Source organism: Hypanus sabinus, chromosome 12 (assembly GCF_030144855.1).
Source record: "Hypanus sabinus isolate sHypSab1 chromosome 12, sHypSab1.hap1, whole genome shotgun sequence".
Taxonomy (NCBI): domain Eukaryota; kingdom Metazoa; phylum Chordata; class Chondrichthyes; order Myliobatiformes; family Dasyatidae; genus Hypanus; species Hypanus sabinus.
This window is the reverse complement of record NC_082717.1, coordinates 3,311,562-3,336,722: the sequence shown is the minus strand read 5'-3', so window position 1 is coordinate 3,336,722 and position 25,161 is coordinate 3,311,562. Positions and strand designations below refer to the sequence as shown.

The window sequence follows — 25,161 nt, the reverse complement described above, 5'->3', positions numbered from 1 at the left end:
GGCAAGTTTGTTAGAGCTGTTGGGGAGGGTTTAACCTAATTTGGCAGTGGGGTGGGAACCAGAGTGAAAGGACTCAGGATAGGACAGAGGGTAAAAAAGTAAAGATAGCGTGCAGTCAGACTGTCAGGAAGGGCAGGCAGGTAATGGGACATAATTGTAACCAGCAGGGTGAGTATCGGTGCATTAAGGACGCAGAATCAAAAAGGGTAGCAAATACAGTACTCAAAGTGTTGTATCTCAATGCATGGAGTATAAGAAATAAGGTGGATGATCTTGTTGCACTATTACAGATTTCCAGGTATGATGTTGTGGACATCACTGAATCTTGGCTGAAGGATGGTTGTAGTTTGGAGCTGAATGTCCAAGGTTACACATTGTATTGGAGGGATAGGAAGGTAGGCAGAGGCTGTGTTATGGCCCTACTGATAAAGAATGGCATCAAATCATTAGAAAGATACGACATAGGATCAGGAGATCTGGGGCTGGGTTGAGTTAAGAAACTGTAAGGGTAAAAGGACGCTGATGGCAGTTATCTACAGGCCTCCCAACAGTAGCTGGGAGGTGGAGCACAGGTTACAACAGGACATAGAAAAGGCAAGTCAAAAAGGCAATGTTGTGTTAGTCACGGGATATTTTAAATTGCGGATAAATTGGAAAAATGAGGCTGGTAATGGATCTCAAGAGGGTGAGTTTGTTTGTCATTGAGCCTTCTAGAGTGGATAATACTGGATTGAGTGTTATGTAATGAACTGATTAGGGAGCTCAAGGTAAAAGAACCCTTAGGAGACAGTGATCGCAATATGATTGAGTTCAACTTGAAATTTGATAGGAGAAAGTAAAGTCTGATGTAGCAGTATTTCAGTGGAGTAAGGGAAATTACAGTGGTATGACAGAGGATTTAGCCAAAGTAAATTGGAAGGAGCTGTTGTCAGGGATGTCAGCAGAGCAGCAATGGAATGCATTTCTGGGAAAAATAAGAGAAGTACAGGATAGATGTATTCAGAAAATGAAGAAATACTCAAATAGCAAAATAGCAAAATGTGGCTGGCAAGGGAAGTCAAAAAAGCAAAAAATACAACAAAGCTAAAATAGCAGGAAGTTAGAGGATTAGAAAGCTTTCAAAAACCTGCAGAAAGCAACTAAAAGAATCATTAGGAAGGAAAAGATGAAATATGAAAGCAAGCTAACAAACAATATCAAGGTGGATTGAAAAAGCTTTTTCAAGTATGTTAAAAAATAAAAAGGAGATAAGAGTGGATATCGAACCACTAGAAAATGAGGCAGGATAAATAATAACAGGGAACAAGGAGATGGCTGGTGAACTAAACGAGTATTTTGCATCAGTCTTCACTGTGGAAGACACTAACAGTGCTCCAGACATTGAAGGGTGTGAAGGAAGAGAAGTGAGTGCAGTTACTGTTACAAGGGAGAGGTGCTCAAAAAGCTGAAAGACCCAAGGATACATAAGTCACCCAGACCAGATGAACTGCACCTTAAGTGTTCTGAGAGACATAGCAGTAGAGATAGTGGATCATTAGAAATTATCTTTCAATAATCACTTGATTCTGTCATGTTCTGGAGGACTGGAAAATTACAAGTGTCACTCCACTCTTTAAAAAAAAAGGAGGCAGCAGAAAGGAAATTATAGTTCAGTTAGCCTGGCCTCTGTGGTTGGGAACATGTTGGAGTCAATTATAAAGGAAGAGGTTATACAGATTCAGGGCAGGATGGGACAAAGTCAGATGGTTTCCTTCAGGGAAAATCCTGCCTGTCAAACCTGTTGGAATTCTTTGAGGTGATTACACATAAAGGGGATGCAGTGGATCCCCTAAGTCCAAAAGCATATTTGGCCTTTCAGAAGGCCTTTGAAAGTCCATGAGGCTGCTTCCCATGTTCAGAGCCCGTGGTATCGCAGGAAAATTACTAAGATGGTTAGAGCATTGGCTGATTGGTAGGAGGCAGTGAGTGGACTGCCAGTGAATAGTGCTGTTCTGCCGAGGTCAGTGTTGGGACTGCTTCATGGATTTGTTGCCGTTTGCAGATGATATGAAGATTGGTGGAGGGGCAGGTAGTGTTGAGGAAACAGGTAGGCTGCAGAAGGGCTTAGACAGATTCGGAGAATGGACAAGAAAGTGGCAAATGAAAGACAATGTTGGAAATGCATGGTCGTGTACTTACTAGAAGAAATAAATGTGCAGACTATTTTCTAAAAGGGAGAAAATCCAAAAGTCTGGGATGCCAAAGGACCTTGGGAGTCCTTGTGCAGAACAACTAAAGTTTAACTTGATGGTGAAGAAGGCAAATGCAATGTTACCATTTATTTCAAGAGGTCTAGAATACAAGAGAAGGGCTGTGATGCTGAGGCTTTATAAGGCACTGGTGAGGCCTCACCTTGAGTACAGTGAACAGATTTGGGCCTCTCGTCTGAGAATATATGTGCTGGCATTGGGAAGGGTTCAGGGGAGGTTCACAAGAATGATTCCAGGAATGAAAGGGTTATCAACCGAGGAACGTTTGATGGCTCTGGGCCTGTACTCGATGGAATTTAGAAGGATTACGGGGGGTGGTGGAGGAATCTCATTGAAACATTTTGTACATTGAAATCTACAGAGTAGATTTACCCTTGCTTTTCCTTCGATAAGGTGCTACATAGGAGATTGGTGAGTAAAATCAGAGCTCATGGCATTGGGGGCAGGGTTTCAACATGGATAGAAAACTGGTTGGCAGATAGAAAGCAAAGGGTAGCAGTGAATGGGTGTTTCTCGGACTGGCTGGAGGTGACTAGTGGGGTACCACAGGGCTCTGTATTGGGACCACAGCTCTTTACGATTTATGTCAATGATTTAGATGAGGGCATTGAAAACTATATCAGCAAGTTTGCTGACGATACTAAACTGGGTGGCAGTGTGACATGCGAAGAGGACGTTAGGAGAATACAGGGAGACTTGGATAGGCTGGGTGAGTGGGCAGATACTTGGCAGATGTCATTCAATGTGAATAAATGTGAAGTTATCCACTTTGGAAGCTGGAACAAGAGGGCAGAGTATCGTCTGAACGGTGTCGAGTTAGGTAAGGGAGAAATGCAAAGAGACCTAGGAGTCCTAGTTCACCAGTCAATGAAGGTGAATGAGCAAGTGCAACAGGCAGTGAAGAGGGCAAATGGAATGTTGGCCTTTATTACAAGGGGAATAGAGTACAAGAGCAAAGATGTCCTTTTGCATTTGTACAGGGCCCTGGTGAGACCACACCTGGAATATTGTGTACAGTTTTGGTCTCCAGGTTTAAGGAAGGACATTCTGGCAATTGAGGAAGTGCAGCGTAGATTCACTAGGTTGATTCCTGGGATGGCAGGGCTGTCTTATGCAGAGAGATTGGAGAGATTGGGCTTGTACACGCTGGAATTGAGGAGATTGAGAGGGGATCTGATTGAAACGTTTAAGATAATTAAAGGATTTGATAGGATTGAGGCAGGAAATATGTTCCAGATGTTGGGAGAGTCCAGTACCAGAGGGCATGGATTGAGAATAAGAGGTCAGTTATTTAAAACAGAGTTGAGGAAGAGCTTCTTCTCCCAGAGAGTTATGGAGGTGTGGAATGCACTGCTTCGGAAGATGGTGGAGGCCAATTCTCTGGATGCTTTCAAGAAGGAGCTAGATAGATATCTGATGGATAGGGGAATCAAGGGATATGGGGACAAGGCAGGGACTGGGTATTGATAGTGAATGATCAGCCATGATCTCAGAATGGCGGTGCAGACTCGAGGGGCCGAATGGTCTACTTCTGCACCTATTGTCTATTACCGCTATCCACAATAATTGAACACCTTCCAACCCTATGCCACCTCTTTCTAATGATTTGATTTCATTTTTTACCAACAAAACAATGACACCTCCTTTGCCTTCCTTTTGATGCAATGTGTATCCTTGGACATTAAGCTCCCAGATATAATCTCCTCTTAGCCATCACTCAGTGATGCCTACAGCCTGCCAATCTGCAACTGTGCTGCAAGTCCATCTACCTTACTCTGTATACTGCGCACCTTCGGTCCTGTATTCACCCTTTTTGATTTTGTCGCACCATGCTCAACCTTTTGATTCCTGACTTTGTCTGTGGTCTTACCAACATCTGCCTCCATAACCTCTCCACTAACTGTTCAGGCACTCTGGTTCCCATCCCCCTGTGACTCTAGTTTAAACCCCACCGTGCAGCATTAACGAACTTTCTCGCTAGAATATTAACCCCCTTCAGTTCTGGTGCAAACTGCCCATTCTGAACAAGTCCCACCTTTCCTGGAAGAGAGCCCAATGATCCAATAATCTTGTGCCCTCCCTCCTACACCAACTCTTTCACTACATATCATATCACCTGCATAATCTTCCTAGTTCTGTCCTCACTAACACATGGCATGGGTAGCAATCCTGAGATCACAACCCCGGGGGTCCTGCCCTTTAACTTAACACCTAACTCCCTGAACTCCCTTTGCAGAACCTGTTCATGCATCCACCCATATCAGTGGATCCTCCCACTTAAGAATGCGACTCAATCCAAAATATCCTTGACCCTGGCACCCAGGAGGCAAGATACCATCTGGGTATCTCGTTCTCACCCACAGGACCTCCTGTCCATTCCCCTAACGAACGGATTCCCTATCACCATAGCGTGCATCTCCTCCCCTTTTCCCTTCTGAGTCACAGAGAGACTCGGTGTCAGAGAGCTGATGACTGTGACTTTCCTCAGTGAGGTAAGCACCCACATCCCCCCATCAACAGTATCCAAACGTGTTGTTGAGGAGGATGGCCACAGGGGCACTGCTGCAGGCTTTGGCTGTCTTGCTTTTGTCCCTCTGGGTATTCCCAGACAGTCTTGATGGTGTTGAGATGAGGGTTCTGTAGATGCCATATCATCTGCTGCAGAATTCCTTGTTCTTTTTTGAATGAAGATTGCTGAGGCCATTGTCCTGCTGCAGAATGAAATTGGGACAGATCAGACGCCTCCCTAATGGGATTCCATGATGGATGAAAATCTTCTTCTACATTTCAGCATTGAGGATTCCATTAATTCTGACCAGATCACCAATTCCATTTGAAGAAATGCAGCCCCAAACTTGCAGGGAAGCTTTGCTGTGCTCCACCGTTGGCTGCAGACACTCATCCTTGTCGTGATCTCCAGCTCTTCTACAGGCAAGCTGCCTCCTGTTTCAGCCAAAGCTTTCCACTGTGGACTCGTCAGTCCAGAGACTTGCTGCCATTGTTCAGCACCCCAATACTTGTGTTTTGTGCGTATGCGAGTCTCTTGGCTTTGTTTCCACCGGAGAAACGGCTTTGTGGGAGCAGCTCTTCCCTGAAGACCACTTCTGACAAAACTTCTCCGGACTGTAGAGGGGTGTAGCGGAGTTCCAGTGAGTTCACAGCTGATAGCAGGGCTGGCCTTTCAATTTAGAAAGGGACACGAGTCAGATGTTTCTCTCATCCACTGCACTTAGTTTCCAGGCTGAACACTGCATTTCTGATCCTCAACCTTGCTGCTTTTTTGTGCATCTTTAGAAGAGATTAGATAGCACACGTCGAAACTCCTGTCTGCTGGGAAATTTCTGCCTGGGAGAGGCCCACCACAGCAGAGTGCGATGCTCACTCTTGCCATGGTGGAAGAATTGATGATTTGAAGGTTAAACTGTCACATCTGCTTCACCCTCACATTTTAGTTTATCTTTCGCCCAATTTGATTCCTTCTACACCCGTTTCTGTTAATCAGTTTAGTTTATTTAACTCATTATTTCATTGACCGTCTGTGTTTGATCACGCACTGGCCTATATACCTACAAAGTCGTTAAGTTTTTATTTAAAAAATGGTCTATCACTCAATATGTTACTTTCTTTAAAGAAATACAAAGATTTCCCTGTAACATTTAAGCTTTTTTTGGAAAATAAGTGTTTGGAAATCTAAAGTTTGTTATTTTTACTAATGCAGAAGACAAATATTAAATATCTAATTCAGAATTATTTTCAAAACCTAGGGTGCCCAAGACTTTTGCACAGTCGTGGAAGTTAATTAAATATAATTGAAAATGCACATGAAGCGCACAGCACAGGTAAACGGTGAAGTTGTACAAGATGCTGCCTGGATTAGAAAGCATGTGCTATGGATACACTGTCAGAGTGGACTCCCGCCACCCCTTCCTTCCCCCTGTGGGGACAAACCACAGCTCAAACACACCAGCAATGCGAATGTCCCCCCCCAAGCACAAACACTGCCCCAGTATGGATGCCGCCCCCCCACAGTGGGAACGCATTCCCAGTGCTCACCATCAAATTTGTAGAGGGTTCTGCTACGCGGCTCTGGGTTGAAACAGGAACAAAACATGTTGAAGAGGGGTAATTCCTTCATCTTCTTCTTGTAGGCTGGAAAGGAAAGGAAGATCAGACACTGAAGAATATGCCCTCTGCCCTTAGAACCACACACACAGGAAAGTACAGTCCCTTCAGCACACGTTGTTGGACTGGCCCTTTAACCTACTCTAAAATCAATCTAACTATTCCCTCCTACATAACCTTCCATTTTTCTTTTTAATCATCCACGTGCCTATTTTAGAGTTTCTTAAATGTCCCTGATGTATCTGCCTCTATCACCACCCCAGCAGGGGTTTCCACACACTCAGCACTCTCAGTGTAAAATATCTATTTCTGGCATCCCCCCTATACTTTCCTCCAATCACCTTAAAATTATGCCCCCTCATGTTAACCATTTCCACCCTGAGTAAAGGGGGTCCATTATATCAACCCTCTCATTATCCTGTACACCTCTAACAAGTCACCTCTCATCTTCCTTTGGTCAAAACAAAAGCCCAGCCTGCTCAGTTCCCTGGTGAATCTGTGGAATTCGTTGTCACAGATGACTGCAGAGTACAAATCATTGGGTATATTTAAAGCAGAAGTTGAAAGTTTCTCGATTAGTCAAGATGTCAAAGGTTATGGGGAGAAGGCATGAGAAGGGTAATGAATCAGCCATGATGGAATAGCAGAGCAGACTCGATGGGCCAAATGGATTAATTCTGCTCCTCTGTCGTACAGTCTTAGGTAAACAGTAAACTGAAATATCACAACAAGATAGGCTGTGAGAGCAAGTGACCATTGTAACAGACTAGGGCAACATTGAAAAAACAGTGGGATAGAAACAGCCCTTGAGCTGGGTGGGATTTGTTTTCAGGCTTTGTATCTTCTGACCACTGGCAGAGGGGATTTGAGAATGTCTGGGGTGGGTGTAGTCTCTGATTAGGTGAGACTGTATCTTCTGACCACTGGGAGAGGAGATTTGAGAATGTCTGGGGTGGGTGTAGTCTCTGATTAGATGAGACTGTATCTTCTATCCATTGTGAGAGGGGATTTGAGAATGTCTGGAGTGCGTGTAGTCTCTGATTAGGTGAGTCTGTATCTTCTATCCACTGGGAGAGGGGATTTGAGAATGTCTGGGGTGGGTGTAGTCTCTGATTAGATGAGACTGTAACTTCTGACCACTGGGAGAGGGGATTTGAGAATGTCTGGGGTGCGTGTAGTCTCTGATTAGATGAGACTGTATCTTCGTTCCATTGGGAGAGGGGATTTGAGAATGTCTGGGGTGGGTGTAGTCTCTATTTAAGTCAGACTGTATCTTCTATCCATTGTGAGAGGGGATTTGAGAATGTCCGGGGTTGGTGTAGTCTCTGATTAGGTGAGTCTGTATCTTCTATCCACTGGGAGAGGGGATTTGAGAAAGTCTGGGGTGGGTGTAGTCTCTGATTAGGTGAGATTGTATCTTCTATCCATTGCGAGAGGGAATTTGAGAATGTCTGGGGTGGGTGTAGTCCCTGATTAGGTGAGACTGCATCTTCTATCCAGTGGGAGAGGGGATTTGAGAATGTCTGGGGTGGGTGTAGTCTCTGATTACATGAAACTGTATCTTCTGCCAACTGGGAGAGGGGATTTGAGAATGTCTGGGGTGGGTGATGTCTCTGATTAGGTGAGACTGTATCTACTGATCACTGGGAGAGGAGATTTGAGAATGTCTGGGGTGGGTGTAGTCTCTGATTAGGTGAGACTGTATCTTCTATCCAGTGGGAGAGGGGATTTGAGAATGTCTGGGGTGGGTGTAGTCTCTGATTAGGTGAGACTGTATGTTCATCCCATTGGGAGACGGATTTGAGAATGTCTGGGGTGGGTGTAGTCTCTGATTAGGTGAGACTGTACTTTCATTCCATTGGGAGAGGGGATTTGAGAATGTCTGGAGTGGGTGTTGTCTCTATTTAATTCAGACTGTATCTTCAGACCACTGGGAGAGGGGATTTGAGAATGTCTGGGGTGGGTGTAGTCTCTGATTAGGTGAGACTGTATCTTCATTCCATTGGGAGAGGGGATTTGAGAATGTCTGGGGTGGGTGTTGTCACTGATTAGGTGAGACTGTAACATCTGACCACTGGGAGAGGGTATTTGAGAATGTCTGGGGTGGGTGTAGTCTCTGATTAGGTGAGACTGTATCTTCATTCCATTGGGAGAGGGGATTTGAGAATGTCTGGGGTGGGTGATGTCTCTGATTAGGTGAGACTGTATCTTCTGACCACTGGGAGAGGGGATTTGAGAATGTCTGGGGTGGGTGTAGCCTCTGATTAGGTGAGACTGTATCTTCTATCCAGTGGGAGAGGGGATTTGAGAATGTCTGGGGTGGGTGTAGCCTCTATTTAAGTCATATTGTATCTTCTATAGACTGGGAGAGGAGATTTGAGAATGTCTGGGGTGGGTGATGTCTCTGTTTAGGTGAGACTGTATCTTCTGACCACTGGGAGAGGAGATTTGAGAATGTCTGGGGTGGGTGTAGTCTCTGATTAGGTGAGACTGTATCTTCTGCCCACTGGGAGAGGGGTTTTGAGAATGACTGGGGTGGGTGAAGTCGCTGATTAGGTGAGACTGTATCTTCTATCCACTGGGAGAGGGTATTTGAGAATATCTGGGGTGGGTGAAGTCGCTGATTAGGTGAGACTGTATCTTGTATCTCGAGGGAAAGGGGATTTGAGAATGTCTGGGTTGGGTGTAGTCTCTGATTAGGTGAGACTGTAACATCTGACCACTGGGAGAGTGTATTTGAGAATGTCTGGGGTGCGTGTAGTCTCTGATTAGGTGAGACAGTATCTTCTATCCACTGGGAGAGGGTATTTGAGAATGTCTGGGGTGGGTGAAGTCGCTGATTAGGTGAGACTGTATCTTGTATCTCGTGGGAAAGGGGATTTGAGACTGTCTGGGGTGGGTGTTGTCTCTGATTAGGTGAGACTGTATCTTCTATCCAGTTGGGGAGGGGATTTGAGAATGTCTGGGGTGGGTGTAGTCTCTATTCAAGTCAGACTGTATATTCTGTCGACTGGGAGAGGGGATTTGCGATTTTCTGGGGTGGGTGTAGTCTCTGATTAGGTGAGACTGTATCTTCTATCCAGTTGGAGAGGGTATTTGAGAATGTCTGGGGTGTGTGTAGTCTCTGATTAGGTGAGACTGTATCTTCATTCCATAGGGAGAGGGTATTTGAGAATGTCTTGGGTGGGTGCAGTCTCTGATTAGGTGAGACAGTATCTATCCACTGGGAGAGGGTATTTGAGAATGTCTTGGGTGGGTGCAGTCTCTGATTAGGTGAGACTGTAACTTCTGACCACAGGGAGAGAGTATTTGAGAATGTCTGGGGTGCGTGTAGTCTCTGATTAGGTGAGACAGTATCTATCCACTGGGAGGGGGTATTTGAGAATGTCTGGGGTGCGTGTAGTCTCTGATTAGGTGAGACTGTCTTCTATCCAGTGGGAGAGGGGATTTGAGAATGTCTGGAGTGGGTGTTGTCTCTATTTAATTCAGACTGTATCTTCTGACCACTGGGAGAGGGGATTTGAGAATGTCTTGGGTGGGTGCAGTCTCTGATTAGGTGAGACTGTAACTTCTGACCACAGGGAGAGAGTATTTGAGAATGTCTGGGGTGCGTGTAGTCTCTGATTAGGTGAGACAGTATCTATCCACTGGGAGGGGGTATTTGAGAATGTCTGGGGTGCGTGTAGTCTCTGATTAGGTGAGACTGTATGTTCATTCCATTGGGAGAGGGGATTTGAGAATGTCTGGAGTGGGTGTTGTCTCTATTTAATTCAGACTGTATCTTCTGACCACTGGGAGAGGGGATTTGAGAATGTCTGGGGTGGGTGTAGTCTCTGATTAGGTGAGACTGTCTTCTATCCAGTGGGAGAGGGGATTTGAGAATGTCTGGAGTGGGTGTTGTCTCTATTTAATTCAGACTGTATCTTCTGACCACTGGGAGAGGGGATTTGAGAATGTCTGGGGTGGGTGTAGTCTCTGATTAGGTGAGACTGTCTTCTATCCAGTGGGAGAGGGGATTTGAGAATGTCTGGGGTGGGTGTTGTCACTGATTAGGTGAGACTGTAATATCTGACCACTGGGAGAGGGTATTTGAGAATGTCTGGGGTGCGTGTAGTCTCTGATTAGGTGAGACTGTATCTTCTATACACTGGGAGAGCGGATTTGAGAATGTCTGGGGTGGGTGTAGTCTCTGATTAGGTGAGACTGTATCTTCATTCCATTGGGAGAGGGGATTTGAGAATGTCTGGAGTGGGTGTTGTCTCTATTTAATTCAGACTGTATCTTCTGACCACTGGGAGAGGGGATTTGAGAATGTCTGGGGTGGGTGTAGTCTCTGATTAGGTGAGACTGTCTTCTATCCAGTGGGAGAGGGGATTTGAGAATGTCTGGGGTGGGTGTTGTCACTGATTAGGTGAGACTGTAATATCTGACCACTGGGAGAGGGTATTTGAGAATGTCTGGGGTGCGTGTAGTCTCTGATTAGGTGAGACTGTATCTTCTATACACTGGGAGAGCGGATTTGAGAATGTCTGGGGTGGGTGTAGTCTCTGATTAGGTGAGACTGTATCTTCTATCTCGTGGGAAAGGGGATTTGAGAATGTCTGGGGTGGGTGTAGTCTCTGATTAGGTGAGACTGTATCTTCTATACACAGGGAGAGCGGATTTGAGAATGTCTGGGTTTGGTGTAGTCTCTATTTAAGTCAGACTGTATCTTCTATAGACTGGGAGAGGGGATTTGAGAATGTCTGGGGTGGGTGTAGTCTCTGATTAGATGAGACTGTATCTTCGTTCCGTTGGGAGAGGGGATTTGAGAATGTCTGGGGTGGGTGTAGTCTCTGATTAGGTGAGACTGTATCTTCTGCCCACTGGGAGAGGGGTTTTGAGAATGTCTGGGGTGGGTGTAGTCTCTGATTAGGTGAGACTGTAACATCTGACCACTGGGAGAGAGTATTTGAGAATGTCTGGAGTGCGTGTCGTCTCTGATTAGGTGAGACAGTATCTTCTATCCACTGGGAGAGGGTATTTGAGAATGTCTGGGGTGCGTGTAGTCTCTGATTAGGTGAGACTGTATCTTCATTCCATTGGGAGAGGGGATTTGAGAATGTCTGGAGTGGGTGAAGTCGCTGATTAGGTGAGACTGTAATATCTGACCACTGGGAGAGAGTATTTGAGAATGTCTGGGGTGCGTGTAGTCTCTGATTAGGTGAGACTGTATCTTCTATACACTGGGAGAGCGGATTTGAAAATGTCTGGGGTGGGTGAAGTCGCTGATTAGGTGAGACTGTATCTTCTATTCAGTGGGAGAGGGGATTTGAGAATGTCTGGGGTGGGTGTAGTCTCTATTTAAGTCAGACTGTATCTTCTATAGACTGGGAGAGGGGATTTGCGAATGTCTGGGGTGTGTGTAGTCTCTGATTAGGTGAGACTGTAACTTCTGACCACTGGGAGAGTGTATTTGAGAATGTCTGGGGTGGGTGTAGTCTCTGATTAGGTGAGACTGCATCTTCTATCCAGTGGGAGAGGGGATTTGAGAATGTCTGGGGTGGGTGTAGTCTCTATTTAAGTCAGACTGTATCTTCTGACCACTGGGAGAGGGGATTTAAGAATGTCTGGGGTGGGTGTAGTCTCTGATTAGGTGAGACTGTATCTTCTGACCACTGGGAGAGGGGTTTTGAGAATGTCTGGGGTGGGTGTAGTCTCTGATTAGGTGAGACTGTAACATCTGACCACTGGGAGAGTGTATTTGAGAATGTCTGGGGTGCGTGTAGTCTCTGATTAGGTGAGACAGTATCTTCTATCCACTGGGAGAGGGTATTTGAGAATGTCTGGGGTGGGTGAAGTCGCTGATTAGGTGAGACTGTATCTTGTATCTCGTCGGAAAGGGGATTTGAGACTGTCTGGGGTGGGTGTAGTCTCTGATTAGGTGAGACTGTATCTTCTATCCAGTTGGAGAGGGGATTTGAGAATGTCTGGGGTGGGTGTAGTCTCTATTCAAGTCAGACTGTATATTCTATCCACTGGGAGAGGGGATTTGAGATGGTCTGGGGTGGGTGTAGTCTCTGATTAGGTGAGACTGTAACTTCTGCCCACTGGGAGAGGGGATTTGAGAATGTCTGGGGTGGGTGTAGTCTCTGATTAGGTGAGACTGTATCTTCTATCCAGTGGGAAAGGGGATTTGAGAATGTCTGGGGTGGGTGTAGTCTCTGATTAGGTGAGACTGTATCTTCTGCCCACTGGGAGAGGGGATTTGAGAATGTCTGGGGTGGGTGTAGTCTCTGATTAGGTGAGACTGTATCTTCTGCCCACTGGGAGAGGGGATTTGAGAATGTCTGGGGTGGGTGTAGTCTCTGATTAGGTGAGACTGTATCTTCTGCCCACTGGGAGAGGGGATTTGAGAATGTCTGGGTTGGGTGTAGTCTCTGATTAGGTGAGACTGTAACATCTGACCACTGGGAGAGGGTATTTGAGAATGTCTGGGGTGGGTGTAGTCTCTGATTAGGTGAGACTGTATCTTCTATACACTGGGAGAGCGGATTTGAGAATGTCTGGGGTGGGTGTAGTCTCTATTTAAGTCAGACTGTATCTTCTATAGACTGGGAGAGGAGATTTGAGAATGTCTGGGGTGGGTGATGTCTCTGATTAGGTGAGACTGTATCTTCTGACCACTGGGGGAGGGGATTTGAGAATGTCTGGGGTGGGTGTAGTCTCTGATTAGGTGAGACTGTATCTTGTATCTCGTGGGAAAGGGGATTTGAGACTGTCTGGGGTGGGTGTAGTCTCTGATTAGGTGAGACTGTATCTTCTATCCAGTTGGGGAGGGGATTTGAGAATGTCTGGGGTGGGTGTAGTCTCTATTCAAGTCAGACTGTATATTCTATCGACTGGGAGAGGGGATTTGAGATTGTCTGGGTTGGGTGTAGTCTCTGATTAGGTGAGACTGTATCTTCTATCCAGTTGGAGAGGGTATTTGAGAATGTCTGGGGTGTGTGTAGTCTCTGATTAGGTGAGACTGTATCTTCATTCCATAGGGAGAGGGTATTTGAGAATGTCTTGGGTGGGTGCAGTCTCTGATTAGGTGAGACAGTATCTATCCACTGGGAGAGGGTATTTGAGAATGTCTTGGGTGGGTGCAGTCTCTGATTAGGTGAGACTGTAACTTCTGACCACAGGGAGAGAGTATTTGAGAATGTCTGGGGTGCGTGTAGTCTCTGATTAGGTGAGACAGTATCTATCCACTGGGAGAGGGTATTTGAGAATGTCTGGGGAGCGTGTAGTCTCTGATTAGGTGAGACTGTATGTTCATCCCATTGGGAGAGCGGATTTGAGAATGTCTGGGGTGGGTGTTGTCTCTATTTAATTCAGACTGTATCTTCTGACCACTGGGAGAGGGGATTTGAGAATGTCTGGGGTGGGTGTAGTCTCTGATTAGGTGAGACTGTCTTCTATCCAGTGGGAGAGGGGATTTGAGAATGTCTGGGGTGGGTGTTGTCACTGATTAGGTGAGACTGTAATATCTGACCACTGGGAGAGGGTATTTGAGAATGTCTGGGGTGCGTGTAGTCTCTGATTAGGTGAGACTGTATCTTCTATACACTGGGAGAGCGGATTTGAGAATGTCTGAGGTGGGTGTAGTCTCTGATTAGGTGAGACTGTATCTTCTATCTCGTGGGAAAGGGGATTTGAGAATGTCTGGGGTGCGTGTAGTCTCTGATTAGGTGAGACTGTATCTTCTATACACTGGGAGAGCGGATTTGAGAATGTCTGGGGTGGGTGTAGTCTCTATTTAAGTCAGACTGTATCTTCTATAGACTGGGAGAGGGGATTTGAGAATGTCTGGGGTGGGTGTAGTGTCTGATTAGATGAGACTGTATCTTCGTTCCGTTGGGAGAGGGGATTTGAGAATGTCTGGGGTGGGTGTAGTCTCTGATTAGGTGAGACTGTATCTTCTGACCACTGGGAGAGGGGATTTGAGAATTTCTGGGGTGGGTGTTGTCTCTGATTAGGTGAGACTGTATCTTCTGACCACTGGGAGAGGGGTTTTGAGAATGTCTGGGGTGGGTGTAGTCTCTGATTAGGTGAGACTGTAACATCTGACCACTGGGAGAGAGTATTTGAGAATGTCTGGAGTGCGTGTAGTCTCTGATTAGGTGAGACAGTATCTTCTATCCACTGGGAGAGGGTATTTGAGAATGTCTGGAGTGCGTGTAGTCTCTGATTAGGTGAGACTGTATCTTCATTCCATTGGGAGAGGGGATTTGAGAATGTCTGGGGTGGGTGTTGTCACTGATTAGGTGAGACTGTAATATCTGACCACTGGGAGAGGGTATTTGAGAATGTCTGGGGTGCGTGTAGTCTCTGATTAGGTGAGACTGTATCTTCTATACACTGGGAGAGCGGATTTGAAAATGTCTGGGGTGGGTGAAGTCGCTGATTAGGTGAGTGTATCTTCTATCCAGTGGGAGAGGGGATTTGAGAATGTCTGGGGTGGGTGTTGTCTCTATTTAAGTCAGACTGTATCTTCTGACCACTGGGAGAGGGGTTTTGAGAATGTCTGGGGTGGGTGTAGTCTCTGATTAGGTGAGACTGTATCTTCTGACCACTGGGAGAGGGGATTTGAGAATGTCTGGGGTGGGTGTAGTCTCTGATTAGGTGAGACTGTATCTTCTATACACTGGGAGAGCGGATTTGAAAATGTCTGGGGTGGGTGAAGTCGCTGATTAGGTGAGTGTATCTTCTATCCAGTGGGAGAGGGGATTTGAGAATGTCTGGGGTGGGTGTTGTCTCTATTTAAGTCAGACTGTATCTTCTGACCACTGGGAGAGGGGTTTTGAGAATGTCTGGGTTGGGTGTAGTCTCTGATTAGGTGAGACTGTATCTTCTGACCACTGGGAGAGGGGATTTGAGAAATTCTGGGGTGGGTGTAGTCTCTGATTAGGTGAGACTGTATCTTGTATCTCGAGGGAAAGGGGATTTGAGAATGTCTGGGTTGGGTGTAGTCTCTGATTAGGTGAGACTGTAACATCTGACCACTGGGAGAGTGTATTTGAGAATGTCTGGGGTGCGTGTAGTCTCTGATTAGGTGAGACAGTATCTTCTATCCACTGGGAGAGGGTATTTGAGAAAGTCTGGGGTGGTGAAGTCGCTGATTAGGTGAGACTGTAATATCTGACCACTGGGAGAGGGTATTTGAGAATGTCTTGGGTGGGTGCAGTCTCTGATTAGGTGAGACTGTAACTTCTATCCACTGGGAGAGGGTATTTGAGAATGTCTGGGGTGGGTGAAGTCGCTGATTAGGTGAGACTGTATCTTCTATCCACTGGGAGAGGGTATTTGAGAATATCTGGGGTGGGTGAAGTCGCTGATTAGGTGAGACTGTATCTTGTATCTCGAGGGAAAGGGGATTTGAGAATGTCTGGGTTGGGTGTAGTCTCTGATTAGGTGAGACTGTAACATCTGACCACTGGGAGAGTGTATTTGAGAATGTCTGGGGTGCGTGTAGTCTCTGATTAGGTGAGACAGTATCTTCTATCCACTGGGAGAGGGTATTTGAGAAAGTCTGGGGTGGGTGAAGTCGCTGATTAGGTGAGACTGTATCTTGTATCTCGTGGGAAAGGGGATTTGAGACTGTCTGGGGTGGGTGTAGTCTCTGATTAGGTGAGACTGTATCTTCTATCCAGTTGGGGAGGGGATTTGAGAATGTCTGGGGTGGGTGTAGTCTCTATTCAAGTCAGACTGTATATTCTATCGACTGGGAGAGGGGATTTGAGATTGTCTGGGGTGGGTGTAGTCTCTGATTAGGTGAGACTGTATCTTCTATCCAGTTGGAGAGGGTGTTTGAGAATGTCTGGGGTGTGTGTAGTCTCTGATTAGGTGAGACTGTATCTTCATTCCATAGGGAGAGGGTATTTGAGAATGTCTTGGGTGGGTGTAGTCTCTGATTAGGTGAGACTGTCTTCTATCCAGTGGGAGAGGGGATTTGAGAATGTCTGGGGTGGGTGTTGTCACTGATTAGGTGAGACTGTAATATCTGACCACTGTGAGAGGGTATTTGAGAATGTCTGGGGTGCGTGTAGTCTCTGATTAGGTGAGACTGTATCTTCTATACACTGGGAGAGCGGTTTTGTGAATGTATGGGATGGGTGTAGTCTCTGATTAGGTGAGACTGTATCTTCTATCTCGTGGGAAAGGGGATTTGAGAATGTCTGGGGTGGGTGTAGTCTCTGATTAGGTGAGACAGTATCTTCTGACCACTGGGAGAGGGGTTTTGAGAATGTCTGGGGTGGGTGTAGTCTCTGATTAGGTGAGACTGTATCTTCTGTACACTGGGAGAGAGTATTTGAGAATGTCTGGAGTGCGTGTAGTCTCTGATTAGGTGAGACAGTATCTTCAATCCACTGGGAGAGGGTATTTGAGAATGTCTGGAGTGCGTGTAGTCTCTGATTAGGTGAGACAGTATCTTCTATCCACTGGGAGAGGGGATTTGAGAATGTCTGGGGTGGGTGTAGTCTCTGATTAGGTGAGACTGTATCTTCATTCCATTGGGAGAGGGGATTTGAGAATGTCTGGGGTGGGTGTTGTCACTGATTAGGTGAGACTGTAATATCTGACCACTGGGAGAGGGTATTTGAGAATGTCTGGGGTGCGTGTAGTCTCTGATTAGGTGAGACTGTATCTTCTATACACTGGGAGAGCGGATTTGAAAATGTCTGGGGTGGGTGAAGTCGCTGATTAGGTGAGTGTATCTTCTATCCAGTGGGAGAGGGGATTTGAGAATGTCTGGGGTGGGTGTAGTCTCTATTTAAGTCAGACTGTATCTTCTATAGACTGGGAGAGGGGATTTGAGAATGTCTGGGGTGGGTGTAGTCTCTGATTAGGTGAGACTGTATCTTGTATCTCGAGGGAAAGGGGATTTGAGAATGTCTGGGTTGGGTGTAGTCTCTGATTAGGTGAGACTGTAACATCTGACCACTGGGAGAGTGTATTTGAGAATGTCTGGGGTGCGTGTAGTCTCTGATTAGGTGAGACAGTATCTTCTATCCACTGGGAGAGGGTATTTGAGAAAGTCTGGGGTGGGTGAAGTCGCTGATTAGGTGAGACTGTATCTTGTATCTCGTGGGAAAGGGGATTTGAGACTGTCTGGGGTGGGTGTAGTCTCTGATTAGGTGGAACTGTATCTTCTATCCAGTTGGGGAGGGTATTTGAGAATGTCTGGGGTGGGTGTAGTCTCTATTCAAGTCAGACTGTATATTCTATCGACTGGGAGAGGGGATTTGAGATTGTCTGGGGTGCGTGTAGTCTCTGATTAGGTGAGACTGTATCTTCTATACAGTTGGAGAGGGTATTTGAGAATGTCTGGGGTGTGTGTAGTCTCTGATTAGGTGAGACTGTATCTTCATTCCATAGGGAGAGGGTATTTGAGAATGTCTTGGGTGGGTGCAGTCTCTGATTAGGTGAGACTGTAACTTCTGACCACAGGGAGAGAGTATTTGAGAATGTCTGGGGTGCGTGTAGTCTCTGATTAGGTGAGACAGTATCTATCCACTGGGAGAGGGTATTTGAGAATGTCTGGGGTGCGTGTAGTCTCTGATTAGGTGAGACTGTATGTTCATCCCATTGGGAGAGCGGATTTGAGAATGTCTGGGGTGGGTGTTGTCTCTATTTAATTCAGACTGTATCTTCTGACCACTGGGAGAGGGGATTTGAGAATGTCTGGGGTGGGTGTAGTCTCTGATTAGGTGAGACTGTCTTCTATCCAGTGGGAGAGGGGATTTGAGAATGTCTGGGGTGGGTGTTGTCACTGATTAGGTGAGACTGTAATATCTGACCACTGTGAGAGGGTATTTGAGAATGTCTGGGGTGCGTGTAGTCTCTGATTAGGTGAGACTGTATCTTCTATACACTGGGAGAGCGGATTTGAGAATGTCTGGGGTGGGTGTAGTCTCTGATTAGGTGAGACAGTATCTTCTGACCACTGGGAGAGGGGTTTTGAGAATGTCTGGGGTGGGTGTAGTCTCTGATTAGGTGAGACTGTAACATCTGACCACTGGGAGAGAGTATTTGAGAATGTCTGGAGTGCGTGTAGTCTCTGATTAGGTGAGACAGTATCTTCTATCCACTGGGAGAGGGTATTTGAGAATGTCTGGGGTGGGTGTAGTCTCTGATTAGGTGAGACTGTATCTTCATTCCATTGGGAGAGGGGATTTGAGAATGTCTGGGGTGGGTGTTGTCACTGATTAGGTGAGACTGTAATATCTGACCATTGGGAGAGGGTATTTGAGAATGTCTGGGGTGCGTGTAGTCTCTGATTTGGTGAGACTGTATCTTCTATACACTGGGAGAGCGGATTTGAAAATGTCTGGGGTGGGTGAAGTCGCTGATTAGGTGAGTGTATCTTCTATCCAGTGGGAGAGGGGATTTGAGAATATCTGGGGTGGGTGTAGTCTCTATTTAAGTCAGACTGTATCTTCTATAGACTGGGAGAGGGGATTTGAGAATGTCTGGGGTGGGTGTAGTCTCTGATTAGGTGAGACTGTATCTTCATTCCATTGGGAGAGGGGATTTGAGAATGTCTGGGGTGGGTGTTGTCACTGATTAGGTGAGACTGTAATATCTGACCACTGGGAGAGGGTATTTGAGAATGTCTGGGGTGCGTGTAGTCTCTGATTAGGTGAGACTGTATCTTCTATACACTGGGAGAGCGGATTTGAAAATGTCTGGGGTGGGTGAAGTCGCTGATTAGGTGAGACTGTATCTTCTATCCAGTGGGAGAGGGAATTTGAGAATGTCTGGGGTGGGTGTTGTCTCTATTTAAGTCAGACTGTATCTTCTGACCACTGGGCGAGGGGTTTTGAGAATGTCTGGGGTGGGTGTAGTCTCTGATTAGGTGAGACTGTATCTTCTGACCACTGGGAGAGGGGATTTGAGAAATTCTGGGGTGGGTGTAGTCTCTGATTAGGTGAGACTGTATCTTGTATCTCAAGGGAAAGGGGATTTGAGAATGTCTGGGTTGGGTGTAGTCTCTGATTAGGTGAGACTGTAACACCTGACCACTGGGAGAGTGTATTTGAGAATGTCTGGGGTGCGTGTAGTCTCTGATTAGGTGAGACAGTATCTTCTATCCACTGGGAGAGGGTATTTGAGAATGTCTGGGGTGGGTGAAGTCGCTGATTAGGTGAGACTGTATCTTGTATCTCGTGGGAAAGGGGATTTGAGACTGTCTGGGGTGGGTGTAGTCTCTGATTAGGTGGAACTGTATCTTCTATCCAGTTGGGGAGGGGATTTGAGAATGTCTGGGGTGGGTGTAGTCTCTATTCAAGTCAGACTGTATATTCTATCCACTGGGAGAGGGGATTTGAGAATGTCTGGGGTGGGTGTAGTCTCTGATTAGGTGAGACTGTAACTTCTGACCACTGGGAGAGGGGATTTGAGAATGTCTGGGGTGGGTGTAGTCTCTGATTAGGTGAGACTGTATCTTCTGACCACTGGGAGAGGGGTTTTGAGAATGTCTGGGGTGGGTGTAGTCTCTGATTAGGTGAGACTGTAACTTCTGACCACTGGGAGAGGGTATTTGAGAATGTCTGGGGTGGGTGTAGTCTCTGATTAGGTGAGACTGTATCTTCTATCCACTGGGAGAGGGTATTTGAGAATGACTGGGGTGGGTGAAGTCGCTGATTAGGTGAGACTGTATCTTGTATCTCGAGGGAAAGGGGATTTGAGAATGTCTGGGTTGGGTGTAGTCTCTGATTAGGTGAGACTGTAACATCTGACCACTGGGAGAGTGTATTTGAGAATGTCTGGGGTGCGTGTAGTCTCTGATTAGGTGAGACAGTATCTTCTATCCACTGGGAGAGGGTATTTGAGAATGACTGGGGTGGGTGAAGTCGCTGATTAGGTGAGACTGTATCTTGTATCTCGTCGGAAAGGGGATTTGAGACTGTCTGGGGTGGGTGTAGTCTCTGATTAGGTGAGACTGTATCTTCTATCCAGTTGGAGAGGGGATTTGAGAATGTCTGGGGTGGGTGTAGTCTCTATTTAAGTCAGACTGTATATTCTATCCACTGGGAGAGGGGAATTGAGATTGTCTGGGGTTTTGTGTAGTCTCTGATTAGGTGAGACTCTATCTTCATTCCATAGGGAGAGGGTATTTGAGAATGTCTTGGGTGGGTGCAGTATCTGATTAGGTGAGACTGTAATATCTGACCACTGGGAGAGGGTATTTGAGAATGTCTGGGGTGCGTGTAGTCTCTGATTAGGTGAGACTGTATCTTCTATACACTGGGAGAGCGGATTTGAGAATGTCTGGGGTGGGTGTAGTCTCTGATTAGGTGAGACTGTATCTTCTATCTCGTGGGAAAGGGGATTTGAGAATGTCTGGGGTGCGTGTCGTCTCTGATTAGGTGAGACTGTATCTTCTATACACTGGGAGAGCGGATTTGAGAATGTCTGGGGTGGGTGTAGTCTCTATTTAAGTCAGATTGTATCTTCTATAGACTGGGAGAGGGGATTTGAGAATGTCTGGGGTGGGTGTAGTCTCTGATTAGGTGAGACTGTATCTTCATTCCATTGGGAGAGGGGATTTGAGAATGTCTGGGGTGGGTGTTGTCACTGATTAGGTGAGACTGTAATATCTGACCACTGGGAGAGAGTATTTGAGAATGTCTGGGGTGCGTGTAGTCACTGATTAGGTGAGACTGCATCTTCTATCCACTGGGAGAGGGGATTTAAGAATGTCTGGGGTGGGTGTAGTCTCTGATTAGGTGAGACTGTATGTTCATCCCATTGGGAGACCGGATTTGAGAATGTCTGGGGTGGGTGTAGTCTCTGATTAGGTGAGACTGTACTTTCATTCCATTGGGAGAGGGGATTTGAGAATGTCTGGAGTGGGTGTTGTCTCTATTTAATTCAGACTGTATCTTCTGACCACTGGGAGAGGGGTTTTGAGAATGTCTGGGGTGGGTGTAGTCTCTGATTAGGTGAGACTGTAACATCTGACCACTGGGAGAGAGTATTTGAGAATGTCTGGAGTGCGTGTAGTCTCTGATTAGGTGAGACAGTATCTTCTATCCACTGGGAGAGGGTATTTGAGAATGTCTGGGGTGCGTGTAGTCTCTGATTAGGTGAGACTGTATCTTCATTCCATTGGGAGAGGGGATTTGAGAATGTCTGGGGTGGGTGTTGTCACTGATTAGGTGAGACTGTAATATCTGACCACTGGGAGAGAGTATTTGAGAATGTCTGGGGTGCGTGTAGTCACTGATTAGGTGAGACTGCATCTTCTATCCACTGGGAGAGGGGATTTAAGAATGTCTGGGGTGGGTGTAGTCTCTGATTAGGTGAGACTGTATGTTCATCCCATTGGGAGACCGGATTTGAGAATGTCTGGGGTGGGTGTAGTCTCTGATTAGGTGAGACTGTACTTTCATTCCATTGGGAGAGGGGATTTGAGAATGTCTGGAGTGGGTGTTGTCTCTATTTAATTCAGACTGTATCTTCTGACCACTGGGAGAGGGGTTTTGAGAATGTCTGGGGTGGGTGTAGTCTCTGATTAGGTGAGACTGTAACATCTGACCACTGGGAGAGTGTATTTGAGAATGTCTGGGGTGCGTGTAGTCTCTGATTAGGTGAGACAGTATCTTCTATCCACTGGGAGAGGGTATTTGAGAATGTCTGGGGTGGGTGAAGTCGCTGATTAGGTGAGACTGTATCTTGTATCTCGTCGGAAAGGGGATTTGAGATGGTCTGGGGTGGGTGTAGTCTCTGATTAGGTGAGACTGTATCTTCATTCCATAGGGAGAGGGGATTTGAGAATGTCTGGAGTGGGTGTTGTCTCTATTCAAGTCAGACTGTATATTCTATCCACTGGGAGAGGGGATTTGAGAATGTCTGGGGTGGGTGTAGTCTCTGATTAGGTGAGACTGTAACTTCTGACCACTGGGAGAGGGGATTTGAGAATGTCTGGGGTGGGTGTAGTCTCTGATTAGGTGAGACTGTATCTTCTGCCCACTCGGAGAGGGGATTTGAGAATTTCTGGGGTGGGTGTAGTCTCTGATTAGATGAGACTGTAACATCTGACCACTGGGCGAGAGTATTTGAGAATGTCTGGCGTGCGTGTAGTCTCTGATTAGGTGAGACTGTATCTTCTATCCACTGGGAGAGGGTATTTGAGAATGTCTGGAGTGCGTGTAGTCTCTGATTAGGTGAGACTGTATCTTCTATCCACTGGGAGAGGGTATTTGAGAATGACTGTGGTGGGTGAAGTCGCTGATTAGGTGAGACTGTATCTTGTATCTCGAGGGAAAGGGGATTTGAGAATGTCTGGGTTGGGTGTAGTCTCTTATTAGGTGAGACTGTAACATCTGACCACTGGGAGAGTGTATTTGAGAATGTCTGGGGTGGGTGTAGTCTCTATTTAAGTCAGACTGTATCTTCTATCCACTGGGAGAGGGGATTTGAGAATGCCTGGGGTGGGTGTAGTCTTTGATTAGGTGAGACTGTATCTTCTGACCACTGGGAGAGGGTATTTGAGAATGTCTGGCGTGCGTGTAGTCTCTGATTAGGTGAGACTATATCTTCTATCCACTGGGAGAGGGTATTTGAGAATGTCTGGGGTGGGTGAAGTCGCTGATTAGGTGAGACTGTATCTTGTATCTCGTGGGAAAGGGGATTTGAGACTGTCTGGGGTGGGTGTAGTCTCTGATTAGGTGAGACTGTATCTTCAATCCAGTTGGAGAGGGGATTTGAGAATGTCTGGGGTGGGTGTAGTCTCTATTTAAGTCAGACTGTATATTCTATCCACTGGGAGAGGGGAATTGAGATTGTCTGGGGTGGGTGTAGTCTCTGATTAGGTGAGACTGTATCTTCATTCCATAGGGAGAGGGTATTTGAGAATGTCTTGGGTGGGTGCAGTCTCTGATTAGGTGAGACTGTAATATCTGACCACTGGGAGAGGGTATTTGAGAATGTCTTGGGTGGGTGCAGTCTCTGATTAGGTGAGACTGTAACTTCTATCCACTGGGAGAGGGTATTTGAGAATGTCTGGGGTGGGTGTAGTCTCTGATTAGGTGAGACTGTAACATCTATCCACTGGGAGAGGGTATTTGAGAATGTCTTGGGTGGGTGCAGTCTCTGATTAGGTGAGACTGTATCTTCTATCCAGTGGGAGAGGGGATTTGAGAATGTCTGAGGTGGGTGTAGTCTCTATTTAAGTCAGACTGTATCTTCTATCCACTGGGAGAGGGGATTTGAGAATGCCTGGGGTGGGTGTAGTCTCTGATTAGGTGAGACTGTATCTTCTGACCACTGGGAGAGGGTATTTGAGAATGTCTGGCGTTCGTGTAGTCTCTGATTAGGTGAGACTATCTTCTGTCCACTGGGAGAGGGGATTTGAGAATGCCTGGGGTTGGTGTAGTCTCTGATTAGGTGAGACTCTGTCTTCTGACCACAGTTCACAGTGAGTGATGAGGAGACAATGAGGACAGTGTGATGCACAGCGGACCGTGAGATGGACACGTTCACAGTGAGGGATGACGAGTTTGTGAGGACAGGGCGATACACACCAGACAGTGTGATGGAGACGTTCACAGTGAGGGATGAGGAGATTTAGAGGATAGGAAGATACAGACCGGACAGTGACCCTGGAGGCATTGACAGTGAGGGATGACACGATTGGGAGGAAAGGTTCATACACACCGGACAGTGAGATGGAGACGTTCACAGTGAGGGATTAGGAGATTGTGAGGACAGGGTGATACACACAGGACAGTGAGATCGACACTTTCACAGTGAGGGATGAGGAGATTGTGAGGACAGGGTGATACACACAGGACACTGAGATGGAAACTTTCACAGTGAGGGATGAGCAGATTTTGAGGACAGGATATTACAGACCGGACAGTGACCTGGAGACGTTGACAGTGAGGGATGAGAACATTGTGAGGACAGTGTGATACACACAGGACAGTGAGATGGACACGTTGACTATGAGGGATGAGGAGATTGTGAGGACAGGGAGATACACACCAGACAGTGTGATAGACACGTTCACACTGAGGGATGAGGAGATTTTGAAGTCAGGGTGATACACTCCGGACAGTGAGATGGAGACCGTCACAGTGAGGAATGAGGAGATTGTGAGGACAGGGTGTTACACACAGGACAGTGAGATGGAGACGCTCACAGTGAGGGATGAGGAGATTGTGAGGACAGAGTGATACACACTGTACAGTGAGATGGACACGTTCACAGTGAAGGATGAGGAGATGGTGAGGACAGGGTGAAACACACCGTACAGTGAGATGGACACGTTCACAGTGAGGGATGGGGAGATTGTGAGGACAGGGTGATACACAACGTACAGTGAGATGGACACGTTCACTGTGAGGGATGAGGAGATTGTGAGGACAGGGTGATACACACCAGACAGTGAGATGGACACGTTCACAGTGAGGGATGAGGAGATTGTGAGGACAGGGTGATACACACCAGAGAGTGAGATGGACACGTTCACAGTGAGGGACGAGGAGATTGAGAGGTCAGGGTGATACACCCCGGACAGTGAGATGGAGACGTTCACAGTGAGGTATGAGTAGATTGTGCGGACAGGGTGATACAACTGGACATTGAGATGGAGACGTTCACAGTGAGGGATGAGGAGATTGTGAGGACAGGGTGAGACACAGCGGACAGTGATTTGGAGACGTTCGGAGTAAGGGATGAGGTGATTGTGAGAACAGGGTGATACACTCCGGACAGTGAGTTGGAAATATTCACAGTGAGGGATGAAGAGATTGTG

The 25,161-nt window shown here is 46.6% G+C and overlaps 1 protein-coding gene across 1 annotated transcript in view; it reads right to left on the bottom strand.

Annotated features, from left to right (window-relative positions):
- The window catches only part of LOC132402430 (stathmin-4-like), a 261,142-nt gene that overhangs the window by 20,993 nt on the left and 214,988 nt on the right, over positions 1-25,161 (bottom strand). Inside the window, exon 3 of the mRNA XM_059985285.1 lies at positions 6,303-6,398. Within this exon, the coding sequence (XP_059841268.1) occupies positions 6,303-6,398 (96 nt within the window). The remainder of the gene's footprint in view (positions 1-6,302; positions 6,399-25,161) is intronic.